We start from the raw sequence: 27,621 nt of genomic DNA on the forward strand, positions 1-27,621 counted from the left end.
TGGCTATATAATAATAATAAAATAAAAATATATTTGATACCAATTTGAGAAATAACAAATATCTATTGTAAATTAAATTAAAAATACATGTTTAGTTTATTGTCCTTTTAATATGTGCATTGATTGAAGTATGCAAGTAATAAATCATCATAAACTTTTGTTTTTACCTCTCTAAAGAAGTGAGAGATTTTTACAAATAAAATATTATATTCAAAACTATATCATAAAAACATGTAGGATCGATTATTAAGTGATTTGAGTGATTCAAGAATATAAATAGTAATTTTGAGGTGTGCTGAGATGGGAAATAAAAGGATGAATTTGAGTCATCTTTAATGAATAATGGAGCCTGATTAAGCAAACAATTATCTTAGTTTTACTTTTTTTCTTCATTATGCATTTTAAATATATATATATATATATATGTGTGTGTGTGTGTGTGTAATTATAGTAAAATTACATCCATGTTTTTTTACTCTTTGTCAAAAGATCTGAATTTAATTACATCCATGTCTTCAAGATTGCGAAACACAACATCATTTAAATATTGTGTTTTTAAATTATGATAAGATCAAATTATGTTATCTTGTCAAAAAAAAAATTAAAATTTTACTTTTGTCGTTTATTTTAATTTTGCGAGTTAGTTGCCTAATTTGTCTATAAATTACTCACCTCAATTAAATAATATTTTTGTTTTCTAAATTTAAAATGTAAATAATATATAAATTAGTTAATAAATTTTAATGGTTTCAATGATATTAGTTTATAAAGGTTTATATGTGTGCGTATAACAATTGATTAATATGAACAAGTAAAAGTTGGTTAATTAGTAATTATGATTAACCATGAAAATAAAAAATTTGTATATACTTTTATAGGTTTGAGACACGTATGCTTTAGGTTTTTGAATACTACAAAATAAGATAAAAAATAATTGACAAAATAATAGAATAACAAAAATCCCTCTATTAATTAGCAATAACAAACAAACCCTAAAACATATTTTTTAAAAAAATATATTGTGGGTAGTTTTCTTATTAAACATGAAGCTCAATGATCTTGGGTTATACAATCTTTTCAATCTCTACTTTTGGCTGGTAGAGGTTTCTCTAGATCGTCACATACACATTCGTTATTTTCACAATATATTATTTTTGGAATATCACAAGGGATTTTGCCAAAACAATCAATAAAATTCCTACATGGCACCGCAGCCCTCACCATCACCACTGAAACACCTGCAAAAACTTTTCCCATGAATCTCCACCGTAAAAATAAAAAAATAAAATATATTCACATGTTAAATACCTGCATAAAAATATTAATTAAAAAAATATAAATAAAAAATAATCAAGAGATAGGGAAAAGAGAATTCAACTGACATGATGCGATGAGCAGGAAAGCGACAAGAACTTTCATGATCAAGCAAGAGATCCTAGCCATGTCTTTAAAATTTGATATAGAGGAATTAAATTGCTGGAGTGCATATGGTATGCTATTTGAACTTCAAATGCTTGTATTTATATGAGGTACATGGATTTTAGGTTTTGGTAAAAATTAATCATTTGCATATATGGATATATATTTTTATGGAATTTAATTTAGTTTTCTTATTTCACAAACCAAAAGTAATTGTGATATTGCCTAATAAATGCAAAATACAGGACGTTTATTTCAATCAAATTTTTTTTTGGTTGTTTTGATTTGGATTCGATGGTTTCTTATGATATGGAAAATTTCTTCTTCTTTTTTTTATCATTCTAATATAGAAGGAATTAATTATTTATAAAATAAGATTATTGTTATGTGAAACTTTATTATTATTTGTTTATTTTTAAAACTAAAAAAGAAAACATCTCTCAAACAAATTATTCCCTTCCTTTTTTTTACCTGGTCCAATGGTCTCTTTTAGACAAACTGATTTTATTCCTTATATGTGATTTATATCGTCACACCTAACATAAATGAAACATTTAAAATTAAATGTAACATGGGAAATGAAATAGCCACCATTAGTTATGCCAAAAAGAAGAAGAAGATAAAAATCAATTTTACCGCGTCATTTACAATCATGCATCCCATTAACTATTCACATTATTTTTTAAATTTATTTATAGGTTATTTATTATTTATTATTAATGGATTATTCTTCCATTTAGTATCGAGTTGATGTAAATTGAGAGTTTCACATCTTTATAATTTTTTAAATTTAGTTTTTTAATTTATATTTCTTAACCTGTTTATTATTATTATTATTTGTTTCTATTATACAAAGTTGAATAAATTATTAAGCTCGACTCACACATGTACTATTTAAAAAGACTTATTAACTTATTATTGATCTTGTTCCGGTTAAAAACATTATGCTTGGGTTATATTAATTCCTAAAACTACAAGACACATCAACTTAAATGTTAAAATTCAATTTTAATCAAGATATAATTATCAATTTAATATTTTTTTCAAGTCAAATATATCTCTTAAACGCATTAAAAAAAAAGCCACTACACTCCTAAATATATTATTATGCATAAAATAATTTACATAAGTTTCCAAGTTGAAAATATTTTAAAATAAATGAATTAATTGTTGCAAAATATTTTATATTTAACCATTTTTCTTCCATAAAACATTTTTTTACAAAAAACAAATAAAATTCTAAAAAGTATTTTAGAAAAAAAAACTCAAAAAATAGCTTTAAAACATATTTCGCCATTTAAAATTTTAAAATGTATAAGAAAAAATAAATAATTTTATGCAAGATTTTATTTAAACATACAATGATTAAGCATCCAATTAACTAATTTTTAATAATTAGATTATTTTTGCCACACATTTATTACCATGCATTAGCCATCAAACATCCTCTAGGCCTGAGGCCTTTGTCCGCAACAAGCCAATAAGTCATCGTGATCAACATATAATCCTCATGGTGCCAAATCGTTCTACCATTTCCCCTTCAAAGCCTTAATTGAAAAATTGAACCAAACCCTCAACGCTCCCCTTCTGCTTCAATGGAGGGAGAGAAAGAAACAAAGCAAAATGACCAAAACACCCTAGTGAACCAACCCAATTCACAGCCCACCACACTCTCCAAAAACGCAAAGAAGAAACTCCTGAAGCAGCAAAAATGGGAAGCAAAGAAAGCAGAGAAGAAGGCACAAATGAAGGAGCAAAAAAAGAAAGAAGGAGAGAGGAAGAGAACAGAATGGGAAGAAAAACTATCAAGCTGTGCAAGTGAAGAAGAAAGGTTGAAGCTTATAGAGTCGAGGAGAGAGTTAAGGAAAGAGAGAATGGGAAAGAGGGCAGAAGAGAAAGAAGAGAAGACGCAGAGGCATAGGAAAGCTAAAGAATTTGGTCAGAATATTGTGATTGATCTTGAGTTTGCTGATCTCATGACTAACAGTGAGATTCATAGTCTTGTTCAACAGGTGAGCTTTAATTTTATAGTTTTAAAGTTTAAAACTTTTTCGTTTTTAATAATGGCTTTATCTTTATAATGTTAGTGTTGGATTGGTTTTTGAGCAGGGATTGGTTTTGATAGTTGCTGGATTGAGTTTTTGGGTCAAATTATGATGACCCATTTGGAGAAATGATTGATTTCATATGTTGGTTCAATACGGCTTTGTATAGGAATAGAGCTGTGATACATTGTTAAGAGCTTTACTGTAATGCATAGAAATGGCGTTGGCGAATTTGTTCTTAAGGATGTGTCAGATTCATTTGAAGTGAGAATTGTTGCTAACAGTTCAGTTAAATTTAGCTGGCTGAATTATGAGGATGGAGAAATGAGTGAATTTCTGTATTTTGAGTTTCAACACAGCTCAGCCCGAAAGAGGCTGGTGATATCGTTCTTAAGACTTAAGAGGAATGAATTAACCCTGTAATATGGTCAGAGTATTCGCACAATAGATAAGTCAGATTTATGGCATTTCAACAAAGTTTTTAATTTGCATATTTATACTAGAATTTTGGCTACAAGTTATCTGTGCCATTTGCAAGAAACTTTGTATTGAAGAGATTACTTGGTTAATTAATTGATTTTGTATTAATAGGCAAGAGTGTGGGCGGTTCAATTGGCATTGTTGGAGAACAATTGTGTAGTTGGTGGAAGGTATAGGGTTGTTTAACAAATGCAAGCTTATGCTTTTCAATGGCTGACTATTATACCATCACTATTTAAATGGCAGATCATTTACTGTTATGCTGTGAATGGAAGATGTGCATCCCCTGGTCACCTCTGGTTGACTGGGTGCAGGGGGGAAATGGAGAACCAATTGCAAAGGCTCCCAGGATTTGATAAATGGATTATTGAGAAGGAAAGTCAATCATATATTGAAGCATTGCAAGATCAAAAGGAAAATTTGGTGTATCTTACAGCAGATTCTGAAACAGTGCTAGACAAACTTGATCTGAAGAAAATATATATTGTTGGTGGGTTAGTGGATCGGAATCGGTGGAAAGGCTTAACCATGAAGAAAGCAAACGAGCAAGGAATCCAAACAGCAAAACTTCCTATAAGCAGTTACTTGAAGATGTCAAGTTCTCAGGTATGACTGATCTTTGTCTTGGCATGTGCTTGTTTTTCTTTCAAGACCTGAAATGTTGACTATGTAGATTTAATTGTGTTGTGCTTGTTTTGTTTTCCTTTTCTTTTAGTTTTGTATCACCTGTGCATCAAAATCACATTGATTGTAGAACATGTATTAGAGCAAACCGGGACTGGGAATGTGGCACTGCCATTACACAAAATTGCATGCAAAGAGGGCTAGTTTTAAATGTTCAAGGGGTGAGCTGTACTCTTTGCCATCCAATGTCTGGCAATGGTGCCCAAAGAGTTTTGGACAGTGTCTCAATCCCTGAGAACAATGGGCTAGACTTAAACGATTATGGTTGATTGCTTTATCAAAGAGTGCTGGACAGGGTCTCAATTCCTGAGGACAATGGGGTAGACTTGAATGATCATGGGGTGACTGCTTTATCAAAGAGTGTAGGACAGGGTCTCAATATATGAAGCTGCGCACAAAACACTTCTCTTTCCAGCCCATTGCTGAAGTATTGTTGTGGCTGAAGTAACCAAGACAACTCATTGATTCATTATCTGTTATCAACGTGGGATAGGAGATTTTCCCCATGTCGCGTTTCTCGTTGATTTGTACCTCAAGCCCTCAAAATTCATGGTCTTTCTCTGCTAACTCTTTGCTTCTTTGTTCATTCAAGTGCAGGTACTCACTGTGAACCAGGTGGTAGAGATCCTGCTCAAGTTTGTGGAAACAAAAGATTGGAAAACTTCATTCTTTCAAGTAATTCCTCAAAGGAAAAGAGGCGAAACTGATCCAGAAGAACTCAAACGAGTAGATAGAGAACAGTTGGAGGATGGAAATGAGCCATCCGAGAAGAAAAGGCAATGCGATGAAGTTTCTTCTACACAGCAGAACTAACTTGAATGGTTGCGTTTTAATCTTTATAGACATTAACATTGTCAAAAGACAGCTCCCCACCCCCAAAAAAAAAGTTGCATTAGACTGGTCATGTTTTTGTAAAACTCAAAATACCAATTGATCTCTTCAATGAGAAATTTGCTTGCTTTTCCATTAACTACATATGCTGCTATTAAATTGTCAACTGGAATAGCCTTTTCCATCTCTTGTTGATTGCTAGCTTTCTGATGGATCAACCTTCGCCAACCCTTACCATGCCACTCCCTCCGTTATCTTGTACATCTGAATCAGGCGGTTTAAACAGTCAAGAGGTAATAATGTTGATATAATAGCGTAAAAACGGTTTGAGCATCTTGCTTCCATAGCATAGTGGTAGTGCGTTCGCTTCGTAAGCGAAAGGTCGCGAGTTCGATCCTCGCTGGGAGCTTTGCTTTTAAATTCATTTCCTCCCCATCTTAATTAATGTCCAATTCTATTTTTTTCTTGTTCCTTTCAAGAATACCATTGTCTTTAATTTAATGTCGACACATGAATATTTTAATTTAATGGTTCAGGATTCATGAATACTTACCCTTTTTTTAATTCTTTTTTGTCATTAAGCTGAAATAAAGTCACAAATGAATATCATTGAAAATGGTGTTTATGGATTGCCCCTTCATCTTTTTTGTGTATTCCAAGCAAAGTTGATTTGTTTTATTTTTTTAAAAATAGTTAAAATAATATTGTTTTACAAACTAAATTTTAACTATATTACGAGTTAATGTAATAATTTAAGCAAAGCAGGTCAATCACAACTTAATTTTTTTTTTTTTCAAAACTCTATAAAATTCTTTGGTATCAAGTATTAACCTCTGTTAAGGCGGAGCCTAAAGATAATATTTAATTTTTTTAGAATTGCTAAATCATAGCAATATTTAATATCATTGAGAGTATCATGACGTTGCTCTGCAATTTGTATATGTACGAGGTCTGACTTCATGAGATCTGACTGATTAACTTAGGATTGAGATTAACTAAGCTTTGACATTTCCCTTCGAAAGGGCTCATAATATTAAATGGGATGAAAAACGGAATTTAACTCAACAACACATGATCATATATAAAAACAGAAATCAAGCACCTAATTAAGAATTGAAATATGCAAAATAAGAAGGTCCTAGCTAGCTAGAACTGTTCTATCGAGCATCAAAGACACCATCGGCCTTAACAGAATTCAACAACCAATACATTAAACCACTTCTTCCAAACACTAACCTCTCTAGCAGCCTTCAATTCCCAGCTTTCTAGCTCCATCTAGCCTTACAATATTGTGGCGTTAATCTCTTTCTGATCATCAATCTCTTACTGATGCTGAGCAAATGCTTCAACGTTAGCCAATGCAGCAGAATGGGAGGAACTAGCATTGGAATTAGCATCTCTCATGGTCATGTATCCAGCTCCTATAGGAGCCCCACCAAAGAATCCATGATGATGAGGATGAGGATGATGGCTGACATGAAATGCTGGTGCATAAGCAGCGCCAACCACAGCCATTGTTCCATACTGATCAACAGTATTATTATGATTACTGTTCCTGGTCTTCATCAGTGGCTCACCTCTCATCGAGCCGCGCTCGCCCTCGAGCTCGCGGTATCGGTGAAGATAGATGGTCAAGGGTTCGATGTAGTCATCAAACCCTAGTTTGCTCATCGCATAAAGCACATCCTCAGCTGTTATAGTCTTGCGTTGCTCGCGCTGGCAGCGTTCGTTGGCTTCACTAGTGATGAAGCTAATGAACTCAGACACGCATTCTTGGATTGTTTCTTTGGCATCATCGGAGATTTTCCCATGTGGAGGCAGCATCTTGCGCATGATCCTGATAACATTGGCTATTGGCATGAACCTGTCTTGCTCCCTTACAGTACATTCACTGATGTCATCGGTGGTTGTAAGAAACTTGTTGGTGGTGCTGTGGTTGATCTCAGCCAGCCTCATGTTGATCTCTGATGATGATACCAGATGCAATTGTATTGATGATAGTTATTTCAAAGGGATATAAATGAATATAAATATTTCTTGGAAATCAATCAATGGCTAACTACAAACAATTCCATAATTAATGATTTGTGATTCCCAATTTGTTTTGCAACGAAACAAGAGAGAGACACGAAAGAAAATAAATATTTCTTGGAAATCAATCAATCAATGGCTAGCTAATGAATTTCATTAGGCTTATAGGCACAGCTTCCCATAATCCCATTTGATCAGATTTTAACGACCTTTTGTGTGTGGCTATTTAATCTGCTATTTTTTTTTTGACAAATAAACCTTTTTTTTCTATAAATAATATATATTTTAAAACATTATCACTTGATTGGTGGATTTTCTAACTCAAACAAGCCAAGAGACAAGAGAGTTAATTTATTGTCGAGATAAAAGTGGACAGAGACAAAGGCAGCAAGCGTTTTGAATCCAGAGACAGGATGCATGGAAGCCACTTGTTTCATATGTTGCATGAATGGTGCGTGCCACTTGTACATAAAGCTATGCGTTTACCATTGTTGCTATCATCACGAGCCTCATGCATCAGATACCTTGACCATGACACTATCTATCTCACTTCAGAAGTTTTTGAAGATCAACATAGATGATCGAGAAACATGATATCTATATATGTGCACATGGATATATACATCAAACTAAGCCATCGAGAGATCGAGTTTGCATGTCATTTGATAAATCAATAATTTACGGAAAAGAAGAAGAAGCAGCAATCACATGAAAAACAAAATTTTGAAAATAAACTAATCAAAATTAACATGCGGAAATGAACGCGCGCAGACTGCGCAGTGCATATACATATTCATCTTCTTGCTTAGAGTGAAAACAGAAACTGAAAAACACTTTCTTTGCATGCAAGATCGGAGGTGATGCGGACGAACAAGATATATATATATATATATAGGATTTACAACTTGTGTTCTTGAATGATAAGAACTTACCTGAGCTTGTGTTGGGGAGCTTGCGGTAGCCATGAAAGCCTCCACGGTCCATTTCTCTGTGGGAATTAAAATCTCTTTGGATGAGATTGAAAAGAAAAACAAGGGCAAGTGTCAATATTTATAGAGCCAAAGAGGGCGATGCACACGAAGGATCGATGCTAGAGCTACAATTGCTGTAAAAGTCTTAAATTTACTTGGACCAGACAGAGAGGAACAGGCTTTTAGTCTGTCAACAGCAGAACGTTGGTATCCCACGATGACAGACCAGAAAAACAGGCACGCTAGCTTGCTTGCTTGGATATTAGTGTTGTTAATTGATTCGCTCCCTCAACGCTTGCATTTCAGCCACTGGCCCTGTTCATTGATAATGCGCGCAAAGCATGGCTATCAACAAATCCGGTCCGCGCAGGGCTTCATGTCGATCCATACAAGTTAAAAATCAACTCGATTATTAATCAGATTAAAACAAGGTGAAATTTAAGTTGGAAAACCCATTTTAGAATCACTCGAACTGACTCATCTCAATTTTAAATCGACCCAAAGTGGGTTCATATGCTTGGATCTCAACCTGAGGGACTTGGCATTGGGTTTTACTAATGTTAAAATTAGAAGTGAGAAAAAAACCTTAAAAATTGATTAAATTAAAAAAACAAAAAATAATAACCAAAAAAATCAAATCATGAAAAAAATCGATCAGACCGATTAGAATATTTCAAAAACTATTCAGATGGGATTGGTTTTATAAGTCTGAAAAAAAAAAACCTCAACCAAACCAAATTAGTTAAAAAAAAAACATATTGAACCAAAACCAAACACATCAAATCGATCTGAATAGAAAGTAAAAAATAAAATAAAAAGTTTTTAATAGAAAATATCTGAATTGAACTGAATAAAATCAAAACTAGTTGGTTGATTTTGATTTTTAATATAATGTAACAAAATTGAACTAAATCGAAACTAGTCGTTTGGAACTGGTTTTGTTTTGGTTTCAAGTTTCATATTTTGTATTTTATAAAATTTTAATTTAATTTGTTTTTATAAGTAAAAACCGAACAAACCAAAATGAATTCTAGATAAAATTAATAAATTATTGCTTTAATTGTTATGGAAAAACAACCTTAAACTTACATAAATTGCAACAAAAGAAATAAATAAGAAAATCCATCACGCTTACATAAATAATATCCAGTATATTAACAAGAAATCATCATCAATTAAACAAACAAGATTTTTCTATTTTTTAATGCATAGAATTAAAAAAGAGAAAACATTAACTCAATACCCAAATTGATCCCCATACGCTTACATGCACAAAAAAAAAAAAAAAAGGAGAAAAAAGAAGAAGCAAAAGGTGATTGAAATCTCTTGATCTTCACTTAATCAGAGGCTTCATGGAGGAAGTAAAGAACGGCCACCAGAATCACTGGAATAAGAAGTATCATCAAAGCAGAAGGAGGTTCCAAAGAATCCATTACCAATGGAGCAAACAAGAGAATAGCAGCAACCATCAAGAGAACCATTGTTGAACAAGTTCCCCATCCATAATCTTCTTCCATCATGTTGTTGAACATGCATCAAGATTCATAAAACTTGTATCAGAACAAAACCAAGACTGTGTAGAGTGCAGAGTTTGCAGAAACAAGGAGGAGCAGCAGAAGTTTTGTGGGTGTAAAAGCAATATATCATCGAATGATGAAAAGGGAGAGGAATATATAGAGTTGCATGGTGGCTCTTGGTGGAAGGAGGCAACGGTTGGCTTGGTAGGGCAGTACGTTGCCATGCATTTTGTATTTACAGTTAATTACTTCTCTTTGTTTAAGGTATAATTAGATGAACCAATAATTTTTTTGTGTAGATAACCACTTTTGAGCCACTTGTAAATATAAGATTTTTGGTTCAATTTTGTGTTTTTTATTAATTAATTAATCAACATTTTTTTATTTTAAGATTTTTTTTTACTGTTTTTTTACTTATTAATTTCAATATATTAAATGTTATTCATTTTTTTATGATATGTTACTTGTGACATCTTTTTTTAAAAAATTAAAAGGTATTACCATCCCTTCAATATTAAATGATAAAATTAAATAAAAACATTATATTTAAAAGATATAATTAAAAAATAAACAAAAGATAAAAAAAGAGAACGATAAAAAAAAGAGTTATGTGCCTAATGGAAAATAAAATATACCTGTCATCTAAAAAAAAATATTGCTACATGCATCTCACTTGAACTCATGGCCTTTATGTTCAAACCTGCGCGATAACTAACTAAATTGTTATCAAAACAATAAAAAACTATATATTAACATGGTTTAATCTTCATATGAATAGTTTAACCAACCCCATTTTTTTTAGTTGTTTTTATAATATCAAATGTTAATTATAAATAAACTTAAATTTTATTGTAATGTAATGTTTGGTCACAATTTAGAAACAAAAAATAGAAATAGAGACAATGGAGACCAAAAAAAAAAACATGTTTCTTTGGGTAGATTTAGTGTTGTTAAGGCGTCTAGAATCCAAACTGAATTTTCTGAAAAGGACCATTTTTTTGTCACTTCCGGAAGGTTTGGCTGATGGGAATGAGCAAAGGACATAGATTTTAAACAGGAGAGGAAAATTAAGTATAGGGGTGATAAGAAAGGGACTAAAAGGGAAGAGGGTTTTAAGTTTGGTTATAGAAGGAATGGTAGAAGATTAGAAAGGGAGGATCTTTTTGTGCATGATGGTGATTTGGATGTTAGTTACTCTGTTATTGGGTCTAATTTGAGCTTAGAGAAATGTAATGATGTTTTGAAATGGCTTGAGAAGTGTAGCAGTGATTGAAAAACTCTGAGGTTCTTTGAGTGGATGAGGAGTAATGGGAAGCTTGGAAAGAATGTTAATGCTTACAACGTTGTTTTTCGAGTGGTGGGTACAAGGGAAGATTGGGACACTTCTGAGAGGATGATCAGGGAAATGAGTGAGAAGTTTTGGTTCTGAGTTGGATTGCCGAGTTTCTAACACTCTCATTTACTCGTGTTCGAAACGGGGGAATGTGGAGTGGAGTAGGAAATGGTTTGGTATGATGTTGGAACTCCGAGGTTCAGCCAAATATTGCTACTTTTGGTATGGTCATGGGGCTCTACCGAAAGGATTGGAATGTTGAGGAGGCAGAATTTGCTTTCTCTGAAATGAGGAGTTTTGGGATAACATGTCAGTCTGCTTGCTCTGCTATGATCTCTATTTATACACGTTTAAGTTTGCTCGACAAGGCAGAAGCGGTTATTGGCTTGATGAGAGAATAAGGTGGTGTTAAATTTGGAGAATTGGTTGGTTTTGCTCAATGCTTATAGTCAGCAAGGAAAGTTAGAGAAGGCGGAGCAGGTGTTGGTTTCATTGCAAGAAGCCAAGTTTTCCCCTAATACTGTTGCATGCGATATATTGATTACTGGTTATGGAAAGGTATCCAATATGTTTGGTGTGCAATGGCTGTTCTCAGGCATCCAAAATAGTGGATTAGAGCCTGATGAAACAACCTACCGTTCTATGATTGAAGGCTGGGGTCGAGTTGGCAATTACAAGGAGGCAGAATGGTACTTTAAGGAGCTCAAGCGGTTGGGATTCAAGCCTAATTCGTCCAACTTGTACACTAATAAATTTGCAAGTTCAGCATGGGGATGAAGAGGGTGCTTGCAGAACTCTTTATGATATGCTGGAGATGGGGTGTGCCTGTATTCCTCAATCCTTGGAACTCTTTTGAAAGCAAATGAGGTGGTCGGAAAGATTGATAAAATCCCTCTTCTTTTGAAAGGTTCGTTCTATCAACATGTTATGATTAACCAGAATTCATTGCTTATGTAAAAAACCCTTTGGCTGATGAGGTTATAAAAGTGCTGGAGGACAAAAAGTGGAATGATCCGGTTTTTGAGGATAACTTGTATCGTTGTTTGTTAATTTGCTCGTGCAAGGAGTTGGGCCATCTTGAGAATGCTGTTAAGATATACACTTTGATGCCCAAATCTGATGGTAGGCCAAATTTGCACATCTCATGTACTATGATTGACATTTACACTACTATGGGTCAATTTAAAGAGGGAGAAAAACTTTATCAAAAGTTAAAATCTTCTGGAATTGCTTTAGATGTGATCGCTTTCAGCATTGTTGTAAGAATGTATGTCAAGGCTGGATCCTTGAAAGATGCTCGCTCTGTTCTAGAAACAATGGAGAGGGAAAAGGACATAGTTCCAGACATTATATGTTCCGGGACACGCTTTGCATTTACCAAAAGTGTGGAATGGTGGATAAGTTAAAAGATCTGCGTTGCTAGATCTTGAAGAGTGGAGTTGTTTGGGATCAGGAGTTGTATAATTGTCTCATAAACTGCTGTGCTCGTGCTCTTTCAGTTAATGAACTTTCCAGACTTTTCAATGAGATGCTTCAGCGTGGTTTTAATCCTAATCCTATCTCCTTCAATGACATGCTTGATGTTTATGCAAAGGCTGAGTTTTTCAATAAAGCTAGGGAATTGTTCATGATGGCTAGAAAACGAGGTTTGGTTGATGTACTCTCTTACATCAAGACTTCAAGAATATGGCATAAACCATACACTCTATGCAATCTGATGGTTTTTCAAATTCCCTCGATGCCTACAACTGCACATTGGATGCCTATGGGAAAGAAGGTCATATGGAGAGTTTTAGAAGTGTCTTTCAGAGAATGAAGTACAACATTATGATGAATATCTACGGAGAGCAAAGATCGATTGATGAAGTTGCAGGTGTGCTGACAGGACTTAGAGAATGTGGACTGAGACCTGATTTGTGTAGCTATAACACACTGATAAAGGCATATGGAATTGCTGAAACGGTTGAAGATGCTGTGTGTTTGGTCAAGGAAATGAGGCAAAATGGGATAGAACCTGATGAGATAACCTCCACCAATCTGATTACTGCATTGCAGCAGAATGATAAATACTTGGAGGCTGTTAAATGGTCTTTGTGGATGAAGCAGAGGAGACTATGAAGTACACACAACTAAAGTACATATAGTTTTCCCTTTTCAATAATCTCTGCATCAATGACTCTCCTCCACAGTCAGAAAGAGCCTGGGCATGGATCCTACTTGATGTATCTGATGTTTTGCAACCCAATGTGAGATATTACTGTCTACGTGCTTCTACTACCACCTCTCCTGAAATAACCATCTACTTTGATGATATATGAGAAAAGTGGCTCTAATTTTTTCTGTCCATTTTATTCGTGTGTACTGTTTGTGTACCAAAGAGACAGAACTGGATGCCCACCAAGGTTCTTTTAGACTGATTACCACCCTTTCATCTGATTTCACTTGGGCATGGCTTGTGATAAATTCATTTAAATGATTGATGCAAATCAGAACAATGGCAGGGAGTCTTATTTAACTGTCATTGCTGATGGTCACGCATATGTTAGAGTGCGAATTTCCTGTTTTTTATAGCTACCACAAAACTTGTTTCCTTTCCAGAATAATAAAACTTTTTCTTGTTCTTTCATACTGTATATCAGGTATTTTGCTTTCATCCTTGTTCAAGGGAAGTACTTAGCTGATAATTATTTGTTCTACTACACAGTCTCAAGATTCTGAACAGTTGGGTGAAACTGGCTCTTTGCCAAACTAATAGACGATGTTGTAAAAGGTGAAGAATCCTTGCCTGTCTTGCTCTCAGAAGATGGTTATGCAGAAGTGAAAAGGCCAGTTGATAAATCAACATTGAAAACTCAAATGATGATGCGGATATCACAGAGTCAAGAAAGTCACTGCACCAATTATTTCTGCCTTTAGAGTTTCAGTCTTGTGCATTCTCTCTGGGGAAGTAATGAGATTTAGTGAGATGTTTGCATTTCTAAGTTACTTAGTTTTTTTTCCTGTAAACCGAACTGAGTTAAATGAGACATCAATTCTTCCAACGAAAGGGACAAGAGGAAATAAAATGTGTCCAAGAAAATGTCTTCTGTATCAGTAATTAATTTATATTCCTGCCCATGTTCATATCAGAAAATAGAGTTGTTCCTTATGCTTTGGCACATCAATTACAAGAAACTATGATTTTGCAAGAGCCATGTCATTTCAGACTCAAATATTACGAGTTTAGCGACAGGTTGATACATGGAGGGTTTTTACTTGCATGTGCTTCCCTCATTTTGTTCTATTTACCATAATTACAATCATTAATGTTGATTAGGGTTAGATTTACATTCCCACATCATCCTATAACTGGTGCATGAGAGGATCCAAAGGGGATAATTTGCTTAGTTCTTGCCTGTGCATTAAATGGGTCATTGCTGTTTCTCAAAACATAACCGAAGTGTGAATTAAATGTTTGATCTGTAACCCTCTCATCTGTATAACCAGACTTGTGTATGTCTCTTTTCTGGTGTGTTGTTGGCATGGCTAATGGTCCTAGAATCTTTTCTTTGTTTCTCATGGCCTTACTGATAACATCATCCATATTGGTATTTCCATATTACATTCAGCCAGAACCACCTGAGATACTGATTTTTCTATTTTCAATTATTCCTCTCTTCACCCTCTTATATTCTTTTGTCCTTGCACTGTTTGTGTGGTGATGTTGGGTTGCCATGATGAATTCTGTCACATTCTAGTCTATTGAACTGCACGAGTTTTTCAAGATTCAAGCAGCCATGAAGAGTGAAGATCCATTACAGCATTTGATGAAATTAGTGAATCTTGTTGCGTATTGTCTTGCTGAATAAGGAAGGAAAGAACCCGTTTGACATGATGCGACTCCTTTTCTCTTGCTTTTTTCCTCCCTTTTTATGGCTTTTTGCGATGGCAATTGAACAACACATTGATATCAGATAGTGAATTTTGTTTTGATGTCCTAATTCTCTTTTTTCTCATTATATTTTGTGCCCACTTTCTCTTATTCAGCGAAGAGTCAGGTTTTGATATCTTCATATCAATTGGAAGATAAAACACCTTTTCGGTTCTGGCTTGTAACATATGCAAAATCCAAAATTTTTATCACCCCTGAATGCTGAATCTATAGCATGGAAGATCTATTGCCATGAATATCAAAACACAATCATATTCAGCAGAAAGAATCTCCCTGAAAGCTAAAGAAATCACAGTACTCGTTGAATAAAGGATTTGAAACACAAGGAAGCAAATGGCTAGAATGCTCCTATGAATGTTATTGGAAGAACAATTCATACAATCATAATTTTCCCCTGCAATGCATAGCTCATGCAAGAACAGTCAATAACATCTCAATGAAGTTCTACTCTAAGTTAATACAGATGCATAAATGGACCAGAAATCACATCAAGGTAAGATTCGAGAAATATAAATTTCAGGTCCCTGGTTGTTCTTTTGATGATGCTGGGAGACAGCCAAAGACTTGAAACAGTTTGAGATTTTCAACCTTTACCCAGGGCGCAGTTAGCTTGATTGTCTGTATTGGCAGAGCCATTTCCCAGATTAACAAAATCATCATTGTATAACGTGTCCAATTCCGGAAAATAAGGGCTCACTGTACTATTTTGAAATGGTTTCTTTGGGGCAGTTCCCAGTGACATTTTGAAGTGCTTGTTGATGTTTTCCCATTTCTCTTTACACTTCTTCGCAGTGCGGTTGTAGCCCATATTGTACATTCCAGCAGATATTGCATCCCAAATATTAGTCCCTTTGGAACCTGCAACTCGCAACTGTTGTTCCCAAGCAGTTTGAAGCATTATAAGTGCTTGCACCTCAGCTTCCGGCCATCTTTGATTACTGAGGTCACCCATAAAATCATTTTGAATGGGAGCATCAGCATGGCCTCCATCATTCACCATGTGTGAGATTGTCATTGATGGTTGAGGGACTTCGATAACATGACCCGACGTCATGTTCTGGATGAAGGAAATGAGAGCAAGGTTACGAGAAGTCTCTTGAGCCCTAGCCTCGCTATCCCTTTTCATCCTTTCCATCTCTTGCTGTTTCCAAGCTTCTTCTCTTATCACCCTCTCCCTTTCTCTACTCTCTATCATCTCTACCAACTGTTTATGCATCTCCTCCTGCTTCTCCATCACTTTCATCACCAAACTCTCCAAAAACTTCTCAATCTTGGATTTCCTCTTTCTCTTCCGACCAACAGATTCACCCACACCAACCGATAAATCATCACAGATTCCATCACTCGAAGATAAGCTGAAAACAAACAAAACCACATTAACTCAGTTTCCCAAAAACACTTGTTGGATCTAGACTGCTAGTATGACTACTACTGCACAAACACAATCCCGGGTGGGTTTGGTTTACACTCTCGAATCAATCTGTCCCTCAACTTATCAAAGAGCCAATAATTTCTACCATCATAGCAATCCTCAACCCCATACAAACAGCATATGCATTTGGATCACGATGATCCGCAAAACATCAACCTGATCACTATTGCATAAACATACACATTGCCCACTTCCCTACCTTAATAAGAAAGGGCACACTAATCACTATTACGTAAACATACAAATTGCCCACTTCCTTACCTTAATTAGAAACATCAAACTGTCTCAATGTACTATTGCATTACCTAACATTCTAAGCAAACTATAACTTAAAAATTACCACCTTTTCTTAATATCTTCAAAAAAGGGTCAGTCTTAAATATTATCAACATGACTAAAGATTAATAATAAATGAAAAAAAAACTTTGCAGAAAGCAAAATAAAAAAAGAAAAAAATAATTAACTAACAAAAAAAATCTAAACTTTACCTAAATTCATCATCAATTAAACCTCCACCCGACCCACCACCACCATCAGCCGCCACTTCACTCGGCTGTCCACTAACCAAACCCCTCAGACTCTCTCCCCCGTCCTCCCTAGAGCTCGACGGAACCCTGTCAGTTCTTCTAATCGGACGGAGCTTCTGCGGAGGCAAGGTGGCAACCTCACTCGACCCCGCCTCCGCCGCCGAAGGAGCTGCGGCTGAAGTGGGGATAGTAAAGTTGCCGGTGGGCGGGAATGGAGTTATCTGAAGAGGAAAGTCGTTAGGGTTTTGTATTTGCCGGTCACCGGTAATTAATAAATCCATTTTTTACTGTTGATTAAAAAAATTGGCGGCGTTTCAGTTGTTTTTTTTTTTTTTTGGCTGCGGAGAAGGTGAAATGTGAGGTTTTTAGCAGTAGTAAAAAATAAAATAAAAGGAGGTAAAAAAAAAAATAAAAAGGAGGAGTTTTTGAATTTATATATTTGGCCTTCTTGTTTTTGCATATTTACACAAGTTTTGTCCTGGGTCTCTTCTCAAATAGATTATCGCCTGGAGGGTTGACTGAGAATGTTGACCGTTGAAGAAAAAAAAAATTATGATATTAATTTGGTTTAATCCAATTAAAAATATATTTTAAACTCACAACTCAGTTATTAGAATAAAATTTAGTTTTTAGTTTATTATTTTTTTTAAAAAATCAAAATGATATTATTTATCCTTAAATTAAGTTAATTTTTTTTATAAAAAAATAAAATTAATATTAATTTTAAAAAAAATAAAAAAAAATCAAAGGATTTTGATTGTATTTTTTTCTGGATTAATTGGATCATATGTTAATTTTTTTTTTTATTATTGAAAACTCAACCGATCTAGATATTGAGTCGTTCCACCAAGTCAAGTTTTTAAAAAATACTTCTAATTTATAAATAATAATTTTTAAATATCTTTATAGTTTTTTTTTTTTTAAAAAAAAATTGTGACAAGAATATCTTACCATTACAATCACTTAATTTCTCGATTAAACTATCTTTCTAACATAGTCGAATACACATAAGATTTACTGATTCATGAAAATTTGACTTTTCACAACTTGAATATCTTATTTTAGTTCTTAAACAATATAATGTAATTACTTTGAGACTCGTATATAACACTATTTCCTGTAGTTAGAGATGATTACAAAGTAATTTCTATGAACAAGTATGGATGAATCATCTGAAACTCGAATGAAATCATACAGTAGTTTACACATAAGTTCGTCCAAGAAAACATTATTAAAAAAAATAAAAGTATGATGTAGTAAAAGTAAACTACTCGGTGGAGGTAGCAATTTTTCTTGTTGAAATAAAGTTTGGAGTCATATTCAAAGTATGAAATATTCATAATCTATCCTTCAAACACTCAATGTTTTCCATATAATACCCAGCAAACAAACAAAATTAAAGTCTTAAGGCCCTAAACCCACGATATCAATCATGTAAATGTAAAGGAAAAGGGCCATCTTTTGTTTAAAGTTTAAACCTTCGATTTTTGTTCCTCTCCCACTATAAATTTATGATCAGATGCTTCTCTCCTCGTTCATTCCTCTCTTCAGCAGTCATTTTTCCTCTCGGAAGAAATACCCTACACTCGTCAGCGGGTAAAATTTTTAATCATTCTTGTGTTTAGCTGTCCAAGCTTGTGTAAATGTTTGATTTTTTGAATTTTAATTACCGGGTTTTGCTTTGTTTTGTATTTTCTTTTGTTGTAGTGTGTAAAGTTCATTCCGTTTTAGTTTTTGGCATCTGGGTCAGAGCTAGAATTGCTGTTGTTGCAAGTTCAATGGCAGTTTTGGCGTGTTCAAAATCTGGAATGGAGCAAGTGTTGGTTGAGAATGAAGAAGTGCAACAGGTTAAGTTGCTTGACTCAGTCAATGATGACTTTGGAGGTGTCATTGTGGAATTGAGCGAGGCTATGGATTTAAAGGTGTTTGCTTCAATGCTTAAAGCTTCAATTGCTTTATGGAGAAGTCAGGTATTCATTGGTTTTATCAATTCTGTTGCGTTTTGTTAAAGTTGGGTTCTTGTTGATAAATGTTTTAGCATCAGTTTGCTGTTATTGATTCTGAATTTGGAGTTTTTTGGGGGTTGTTTCTTCTCTGTTCTGGCTTTTTATTACTGAGTGTACAGAAAGCATCAGGGATATTTTGGGATTGTACGTGAAATTTAAGATTTCTTTAGAATTGGAGAAAGGCCAATTCGAAATTTGAGCTACAGGGCATATGCTCTTAGAAACCTCAAGAGTGCACTGCATGGACAACTGAAGTCTGTTTTCCGTGTATATTAGATGCATTTCTGTCTAACGCTGTTTTGGTTTTAATGTTTAATGCACTTGAACATGTTTTGCAGGGTAAGAGGGGTGTTTGGATCAAAGTACCTATTCAACTGGTCAATCTTGTAGAAGCTGCTGTCAAGGTAACTTTTCTGCCTGTATAAATTGCAGTCATGAGCTCACGATGCTCTAAAGTTGCTCAAGTAAGATTAAAAAACCAAAAAAAAACTGGTATAGTTAGCCTGTCTAGTCAATTAACCTCCATTTTTTTATTTACTGTTCAGGAAGGGTTCTGGTTCCACCATGCAGAGCCAAAATACTTGATGCTTGCTTTCTGGATCCCTGAAGGTTCTCATACTCTTCCAGCGAATGCCTCTCACCGTGTGACTATTGGTGCATTTGTCATGAACAAAAAGAGAGAGGTAATTCTCCATATCTATTTTTCTTGATAACTTGTTGCAATAAAGTTAAGGGGTTTGCATGGGAAGTGCCTTTTGTGTGGATGTGATCAAAGTTTCATTTGCTTCTTGCTAAAGCCTAAAAGTCCACATATGGGTGACCTTAACTAATAGCTACAGCTACTGGTGCTGCTGCTATGTTGGAAACATAGGGGTACTTGTATTATAAGAAATCTTGATCCTTCATCAGAAGTGTGCTTGAGGGAGTGGGAACCACTACTAAGTTTGATAGATTTCATTTCCTGCATTTGCTTCCTACTTTTACTTTTCAGACCTTTTGCTTTGTCCATTCTTACAAAATCCAAGTTCCGATGCTACAGTAGGTGTGAAATGATTATTTGATCTCTCATTTGAAAAGAATACAGTACAGTTGATACCGTGGGGGTCTCTGAATGTTGTTTTCTCAAAATATAATTGCAATTTTCGTTCCCAGGTGCTCGTGGTCCAAGAGAAATATGGCATATTTCGAGGGACAGGTATATGGAAGCTCCCTACTGGAACTGTGGACGAGGTAGGTTCATGATTTAATTTTTTTCCATCACACATATAACATCGTCGTGTGGGGTCACCACTAAAGAACTTTCTATTCTCCAGGGAGAAGACATACGTGCAGGTGCAATAAGAGAAGTCAAAGAAGAGACAGCTGTAAGTCACTGTTGTCTAACCTGTATGCTAAAGTGAAATGAGTTGCACATTTATCGCTAATATGAACGAAGCATATTTTTCCCTGACATGATGTAACGACATTCCATGTTTCTTTTTGTCTTGACAGATTGATACGGAATTTGTGGAAGTACTAGCATTCCGGTATGCAATTTACTAGAATATTATTTATCATCTGCATCCAAACCACATCAATGCATTCCTTCAGTTTAAGTTTGCTCCTTATATTTGCCTCTCCATGCCTTAGTTCCATGGTTTTGTGATGTGGTTTGTGTGAGCATGTATTGGCTAGTTTTATTACCAGTGATAGTTATTTAACTTGCAAAGGGAAACAACGTGTTTTCATGTGGCACAGCGAACTCCTTTAACGAGTATTTTGGCCTGAACATGCATCTGAAAGCAACATTCGATCAGAGAATAAACAATATTTTTGCTTTTCGCTTTGAAAGCTTGTCTTTTGGAATTGGAACTGGTCTTTTTCTGAAATTTACTTCTTTTCTCTTCATGTAACTTGCAGGCAAAGCCACAAATCATTCTTTGGGAAGTCAGATTTAATCTTTGTATGCATGTTACGACCCCTCTCCTTTGACATCCAGAAGCAGGAGTCAGAAATAGAGGATGCTCAGGTGACTTTCTGTCTAAGAAGTTTTTCCAATACAAAAGTGTTGTCAAAGGGAGCAGAGGACTGGTTGTGGTGGCCAAAAGCTCCACAGAAACCCCACTCCTACCCCAATCAAGAAAAAAAAAAAAAAAAAAAACCCTGCAGATTCTGTTCCACTTAGCTGAATATATTCTATACTAATAGATATTATGCATTTTAATGTTTGAACAACCTGAATGCCAGCTGCTCTAGCTAGAAACCCTTACATTAATACTTGTAATTGCAGTGGATGCCATGGGATGATTATGTAGCGCAGCCATTCGTCCAAACGCATGAACTTTCGAAGCAGATAGTTGACATATGCAAAGCAAAGGAAGATGAAACCTATTTTGGGTTTTCTCCGGTACCCATCGCATCAAAACTTCCAGATCAGAAAAGCTATCTGTACTTGAATGATCGAGACCTGAAAGGCAGTGAAGTCAGAATGTCTCTCACAACTCAGAAATATATATTCTAGGAAACAGCATGGCCTGAATGACCCTCAGAATTATACTAAGAAGAAGATTCAATATCTGTAATTTCATTTATTTTTAGAACAAACAATAACGTTAACGCATTCTTTTAGGAAAAAAAAAGTAATTTAGTGATTGTATTAGGGCAATATTTGATCCATTAGTTGTACACTGCCGCTCTACGGGCTGCCATTATCAATTAGTAAAATCCTTGTTCATCATCACATCATCTCTCTTTCTGAAATTTGAACAACGAACGAGAGCTAGTACATATTGCCATTCATTTTGAGGCCACTTTATAAAACTAAAATCTCTGGTTACATTAGCCATGGCCGTGCTCGAAGTCCCAAATCTTTTTGTGAGAAAAGAAGGCCATGCTAAAGAATAATAATAATAATAAAAATATATATATATATATATATTATATATATATATATATATATATATATATATCTTACGAGTCTTTCTTCGAGCTTGGCTGGAAAGCATACAGAGAGTTGGTGAGGCTTTGAGAAGATGCGAACTTAGACACCAAGAAAAAGGGGGGTGGAGGAAGATGTCAAAATTGGCCCATGCAGGTTTCGAACGAACCTGCGACCTTCGCGTTATTAGCACGACGCTCTAACCAACTGAGCTAATAGGCCAGATGCTGGGAGTCTTACTTCATATATATTTAATATGATAAACAATATGAAATTTATGTACAGAGGGAACGCATTATTTATGTTGTTGGCTGTAGAATACAGTCACAAAAGTGCACTTGGTTTCATATCAATGGAGTAAACTCTTGCCTATGTACGTATGAATATGATTACAGTGTATGTATACATGCATACATACATACATATATATAAAATACAACAGATGGAAGGGTATTGTTTACTCTGTTAAAAGAACTACGGTAAAACCCCCAGCTCCTTCACTCTTTTTATGAACAATATCTTATTTTTTTTTCTTTCTAAATTCTATCCTCTATTTTTTTTTCAATTGATTCAATTTTAGTTTTTTTTTAAATTTTATTCTTTAATATTTTATTAAATTTAAATTAATCTATATAATTTATTTTGATTTATTTTCTATAAGATTATTATCATCATAAATAGACTTCTCAATATTTTATTGGTGTTTAATTTTTAATAAGTCATAATTTATATTCACACACGGTTGATCCAATATATCATCATCTTAATATTAAAAACAAACATCATCTTGAGATTTTTTTTAAGCCAATCCTTACTTTTTATTGATCTTCTAAGTTGTATTTGGACCTATATATATCAAGTAGACTAGATAGGTCATGTTAGGACAACTTTCTCATAGGTTGATTTTAAATTTAAGATAAACAAGGAGTTGAGTTGAGAGATTTCATAATTGACCCAACGAGTTAGACATTTTTTTTTTTAAAAAAAAATTATCTTCCATTTTTTTTTTATCTCTTGATTGGATCATTTTTAGCTTTTTTTTTTTCAATTTTTTTATATCATTTAGTTGATTTTGAATATCTTCATATTTTTTTAGTTTATTTTTTATAAAATTATTGCACTCTCAAACAAATGCCCTAGTATTTGATTGGTGTTCAGTTTTATAAGTATCTATTTTTGTTATTATATCATTAAATAAAAAATAAGTTCAAAAAAAAACAAAAAAAAATTGTTAAATTAGTGGAGTCCATGATTTTAGTCAACTGATCATGCTTTAAGTTTGCTCCTTAATGATCACGATTTCAAGTCCTCTCAGGACCACTAAAGACTTATATGTTTGTTAACTTTAGAATCCATAAAATTAGTTGAGATATGCATAAATTAACCTGATTATCCACGTTAATCTACAAAAAGAAAACCTTAGCATAGCCAACAAACTAGTATATTCTGTAATTTTATTGAAAAGGAAGGGAAGAAAAATAAGTATGTGGAGAAAAAAAGTTGAATAATTGTGCTATAAAGCAGCCAAATTCGAAAGGAGACAAATGAGAAAGGAATGGGTGGCTTGGCTCTTTCTATTAATCAGATAAATTGTGGATAAACAAAAATAATTCACGTTATCCTTTGTGTAGAAAAACAAAGAATAATAATAAAAAATGCATTTTCCTTTCAAATTTCAATCCTTTATTACTTATACAAGAGTACCAAAAGAAATCATGTTTGTTTTTTTATTCATTATTACTATTTTAGAACATAACAAACATATATAATTAATTAAGATAAAGGAGATATGTTTCCATGTCTTTCTTGTTTTTTTTTTTTTAAAAAAAAACATAAATTCATTTAAACATTATTTAAAAAATAGATTTATTTTTATATCTTTCACTTTATTCTTTTAATATCAAACACAAATACTCTATCACTTCTATATATATATATAAAGTCTTTTTCACACGTATATAAAAAAAGTAATTTACATGTAAAAATATTAATAAACGTGGAAGACACATTCTTTTAGTTAAGAGAAAAAAAATATATTTTATTTATATTTCCACATATCCTGCTAGACCCATTTCACTGTCCTTGTTTCTTTCACAAAATGGACCATCAAACCACCCACTAATATCTAATTATAAAAGAAAATTACAACCCCATGGAAAGCATCATCAAGCATTATCTTTGCCCGTACTATTGACATGATAATTAGAAGAGAAAAATATAAAAAAGTAGTAAAAACAACTGTAACCCTAGCTAATTACTAGCTTGGCCTACCAGAAGGAGCTCCACTACCAGGACCATACATATTCCCTGGATGACGGTGCTGATAATGGTGATGTCCCATCATCGCCATACTTGACTGCATCCCAACATACATATTATTGCCCCCACCTCCACCAAACCCACCCCCAGGATTTCCACTATTCACAACACCACCATCTCCGGCAGTACCATCTCTTTGATCGCCTTGCCTAACTATTCCCATGGCAGCAGTCTTCTCTCCTTCCATCTCTCTAAATTTTTGCAAGTAAATCTTCAGAGGCTCAACATAATCTTCAAACCCTAGAGTTGTCATGGCCCACAACAGATCATCACCATTGATTGTCTTCCTCTTCTCTCGTTGACACTTATCTGATGCCTCTCCAGTGATGAAGCTAATGAACTCGGACACACACTCTTGCACAGTCTCCTTAGCATCCTTTGAAATCTTTGCATTAGCTGGTAAAGCTTTCTTCATGATCCTGCTGACATTGGCTATGGGCAAGAGCCTGTCTTGCTCTCTTGGTGAAGTCTCAGTACTGTAGTTTGTATTGCTGTTGTTTTGCTCTCCAGACTCATTGTCTGAATCAGCCATGAACCCTAAACTTACCTAAAGATTCTTGGGTTTGGCTTTGTTTTATGAATTATATAAATAAATATTACAAAAAAAAAAAAACTTGAGGTTAGAATTTGAAGAAGATATATAAAAGAGAAAAGCTAGGTAGGTAGGGTTTGAAGAGGATGATGAGAGTTATAAGGGAATTTGGAAAGTTTGCTTGGCTAAAGGGAAGGGTAAGTTTGAGCTTAATTTTAATTTTCATACTATATATTATAAGCAAATTATTAATATTATTTGTTTTGTTAGGCTATATTGTGTGGGATGGATGGTTTTGGACCGACATTTATTGATAAGTTTCTTACATGTGGATGTTTGATTATTGGCCGTTAGATCTGGAAATTGAAGGATTGTAAAGGTTGACTTACTGTTTATGGAGATGTCCACTTGGATTAATGGTGGGGTTAAACCAAAATATTTAACACTATGATAAATTTACTTGTCAACTTTATATTAAAATAACATATTTTATGTTATTATACATACTTTAGGTCATAAAAATAATAGATGCTTTACTCTCATTCTACCGGCCATACATTTAATATAATGCCATCAATTCACGATGATAGTAAAAAAAATAATTTTAAAACTATAATAATAATTATTTTTATTTATATGTTGTTAGGGTCAATCTGGGTTGAGCCTTTTAACTCATGATCCAGACCTTATCTTGAGTCAATCCCAAGTTGAGTTTTAAAATTATAATAATAATTATTTTTATTATTATATTAACCTCTAAATCTGATTTTGAAACTATAATAATAATCATCTTTATTCTTTCTCGGGTCAACCCAAGTTGGCCATCTAGACATGTAACATGGATCTTGTCCCGGGTCGACCCTCTAGTTAGATTTTAAAACTGTAATAATAACTATTTTTATATTTTTATTTATCTGGATCAATAATCAACCCAACATGTGACTCAAGCTTGGTCCATGGTCGATCTCCGAGTTAGGTTTTACAACTATTATAATAACAATTTTATATTGACCCGAGTCAATGATTAATCCAATCTGTAACCCGAGCTTGGTCTTGGATCGATCCCCGAGTCGAGTTTTAAAACTATAATAATAACCACTTTTATCATTATATTAACTCGGTCAATGGTAAAGTTGACTCGTGATCCAGGCCTAGCCTTATATTGACCTCCCGAGTTGAGTTTTAAAATTATGATAATAACCACTTTAACTTTACATTGACTCTATCAATGGTAAAGTTGACTTGTTACTTGGGCTTGACATCAGGTCGACCTTCGAGTTGAGTTTTAAAACTATGAGAATAATTACTTTTATCATAATATTGACCTGAGTCAATGACCAACTCTACCTGTGACTTGAACCTTACCCGAAATCGATCATCGAATTAGATTTTAAAACTATGATCATCATTCTTTGATTTGCAATGAACATTAAGAGCATAGCTTGTAGCCAAATCATTAGTGACTGTAAAAAATTTCTCCATGATTGATGACTTGGAAACTCTAAGATATTGAAGAGAAATTGATGTCTTTTTATCGTTGGTTCATCTTGGATTTATCAAATCTTTTTATCAAGTGAAAATTCTCAACGATATTGTAACCATTCAAAAATAGTTTTGCACCCTTACACTCTCTCATTAAAAAATATAACAAACAGCTCTATTATATGCGTCCCTGGATAAACATAAACAACTTTAGTTTCCTAAAGAAACATGGTAGAATGACATGCAAACTGGTAGTCAAAAGTGATCTTGTATTTCGACTCTCTGAATGAGTTACTCCCATTATAAAGAGCACTCCTCTAATTAATAAGCCCTAGCATCAACAATGGCTATTGCCATCAATTTTTTTTTGTGTGAATATTATTCATGTGTTCCCTAAAAAGTAAATAGATGTGAGACAATATCAATAGACTAAGCTGGTTGTTGTGGGTTGAACTAGATCAATATTCAATTTTTTTTTTAAAATTAATCGGTTTTAAATTGACCGGATCAATATGATCACAAGTTGACTTGTCAGGTTAACTAGGGTTAAATGAGGTCAACTCTATTATGAATTTTCTTGAGACCCGACTTGGATCAAGGGTTGGTTAGTCGGGTTTTGGGTTAATCTACCAAGTTATACAAAGTTTAATGACAATGTACTAAGCTCATGCTTAATTAGTTTTGCTAGTTTAGCGCTATATATAGATTGATAGAGATTACGTGCCCAACCTAATTAAACAAATTAAGGGAATGCAATGGAAAAACATTGTTTCAATAATTTCAAACAAGGGAGATTGGATATCGTAGATGGGAATAGATAGGGCAGGCATGAAAATGTAGAGAGAGAGAGAGAGAGTTACTTGTGTTCTTCCGCCCACTTCATGAGACGTGTCTAACTGTCTATGGCCCTACATATGCTTCAAGATTTGGTAAACGGGTTTTTCCCTTAACGTGATTAATTAATTAATTAATTAAGCTTTAATTAACCTAGCTATAAAAGAGAATACGTACGTAGATGACAAGAGTAGGCAACCAACCTCCATTCAACGTCCCTTCCAACTTCCAACTTCTGCCATTGTACAATTGGTGAAGCCATGCATGCTAGCTGGTACATATGACCCTCTTGCCCTTCCATTTCATTTCATCTTCAAGCTTGTTTTCTTC

General features: G+C 34.1%; 5 protein-coding genes, 2 non-coding genes and 1 pseudogene across 8 annotated transcripts; 4 read left to right on the top strand and 4 right to left on the bottom strand.

Moving 5' to 3' along the window:
• Positions 1 to 2,893: 2,893 nt before the first annotated feature.
• On the top strand, positions 2,894 to 5,603 carry LOC118036592 (tRNA (guanine(9)-N1)-methyltransferase). Of its 2 annotated transcripts, none has more exons than XM_035042328.2 (3): positions 2,894 to 3,431; positions 4,191 to 4,550; positions 5,221 to 5,359. In XM_035042328.2, the coding sequence occupies exons 1-3, from the start codon at positions 3,015 to 3,017 to the stop codon at positions 5,236 to 5,238; spliced, it is 795 nt and encodes a 264-aa protein (XP_034898219.1). In that variant the 5' UTR covers positions 2,894 to 3,014; the 3' UTR covers positions 5,239 to 5,359. The 2 variants fall into 2 exon arrangements, with proteins under 2 accessions (XP_034898219.1, XP_034898218.1); XM_035042327.2 differs by having other exon boundaries at positions 2,900 to 3,431; positions 5,226 to 5,603.
• A 193-nt stretch (positions 5,604 to 5,796) lies between these two features.
• On the top strand, positions 5,797 to 5,868 carry TRNAT-CGU (transfer RNA threonine (anticodon CGU)). The gene has a single exon. It is a non-coding gene; the product is annotated as a tRNA-Thr (tRNA).
• Positions 5,869 to 6,782: 914 nt separating this feature from the next.
• LOC118036594 (nuclear transcription factor Y subunit B-6) lies at positions 6,783 to 8,474 on the bottom strand. Its single transcript, XM_035042331.1, has 2 exons — positions 8,423 to 8,474; positions 6,783 to 7,423 (listed from the first exon to the last, which is right to left on the bottom strand). Exons 1-2 carry the CDS (start codon positions 8,472 to 8,474, stop codon positions 6,783 to 6,785), a joined length of 693 nt encoding a protein of 230 aa, XP_034898222.1.
• A 2,427-nt stretch (positions 8,475 to 10,901) lies between these two features.
• Positions 10,902 to 13,857, top strand: LOC118036650 (pentatricopeptide repeat-containing protein At4g30825, chloroplastic-like; annotated as a pseudogene).
• Positions 13,858 to 15,550: 1,693 nt separating this feature from the next.
• LOC118036588 (trihelix transcription factor GT-2) lies at positions 15,551 to 17,574 on the bottom strand. Its single transcript, XM_035042324.2, has 2 exons — positions 17,163 to 17,574; positions 15,551 to 16,597 (listed from the first exon to the last, which is right to left on the bottom strand). Exons 1-2 carry the CDS (start codon positions 17,480 to 17,482, stop codon positions 15,826 to 15,828), a joined length of 1,092 nt encoding a protein of 363 aa, XP_034898215.1. The 5' UTR covers positions 17,483 to 17,574; the 3' UTR covers positions 15,551 to 15,825.
• A 965-nt stretch (positions 17,575 to 18,539) lies between these two features.
• Positions 18,540 to 21,926, top strand: LOC118036589 (nudix hydrolase 2). The gene is made up of 9 exons (XM_035042325.2): positions 18,540 to 18,797; positions 18,909 to 19,171; positions 19,546 to 19,611; positions 19,753 to 19,890; positions 20,360 to 20,437; positions 20,521 to 20,571; positions 20,699 to 20,733; positions 21,107 to 21,215; positions 21,477 to 21,926. Exons 1-9 carry the CDS (start codon positions 18,713 to 18,715, stop codon positions 21,705 to 21,707), a joined length of 1,056 nt encoding a protein of 351 aa, XP_034898216.1. The 5' UTR covers positions 18,540 to 18,712; the 3' UTR covers positions 21,708 to 21,926.
• A 342-nt stretch (positions 21,927 to 22,268) lies between these two features.
• Positions 22,269 to 22,346, bottom strand: TRNAI-AAU (transfer RNA isoleucine (anticodon AAU)). Its single transcript has one exon. It is a non-coding gene; the product is annotated as a tRNA-Ile (tRNA).
• A 1,877-nt stretch (positions 22,347 to 24,223) lies between these two features.
• LOC118036597 (nuclear transcription factor Y subunit B-3) lies at positions 24,224 to 25,220 on the bottom strand. Its single transcript, XM_035042334.2, has one exon. The coding sequence runs from the start codon at positions 24,973 to 24,975 to the stop codon at positions 24,382 to 24,384; it is 594 nt and encodes a 197-aa protein (XP_034898225.1). The 5' UTR covers positions 24,976 to 25,220; the 3' UTR covers positions 24,224 to 24,381.
• Between the last annotated feature and the right edge of the window lie 2,401 nt (positions 25,221 to 27,621).

This window comes from Populus alba, chromosome 16 (genome assembly GCF_005239225.2).
Source record: "Populus alba chromosome 16, ASM523922v2, whole genome shotgun sequence".
NCBI classification, from domain to species: Eukaryota; Viridiplantae; Streptophyta; class Magnoliopsida; order Malpighiales; family Salicaceae; genus Populus; species Populus alba.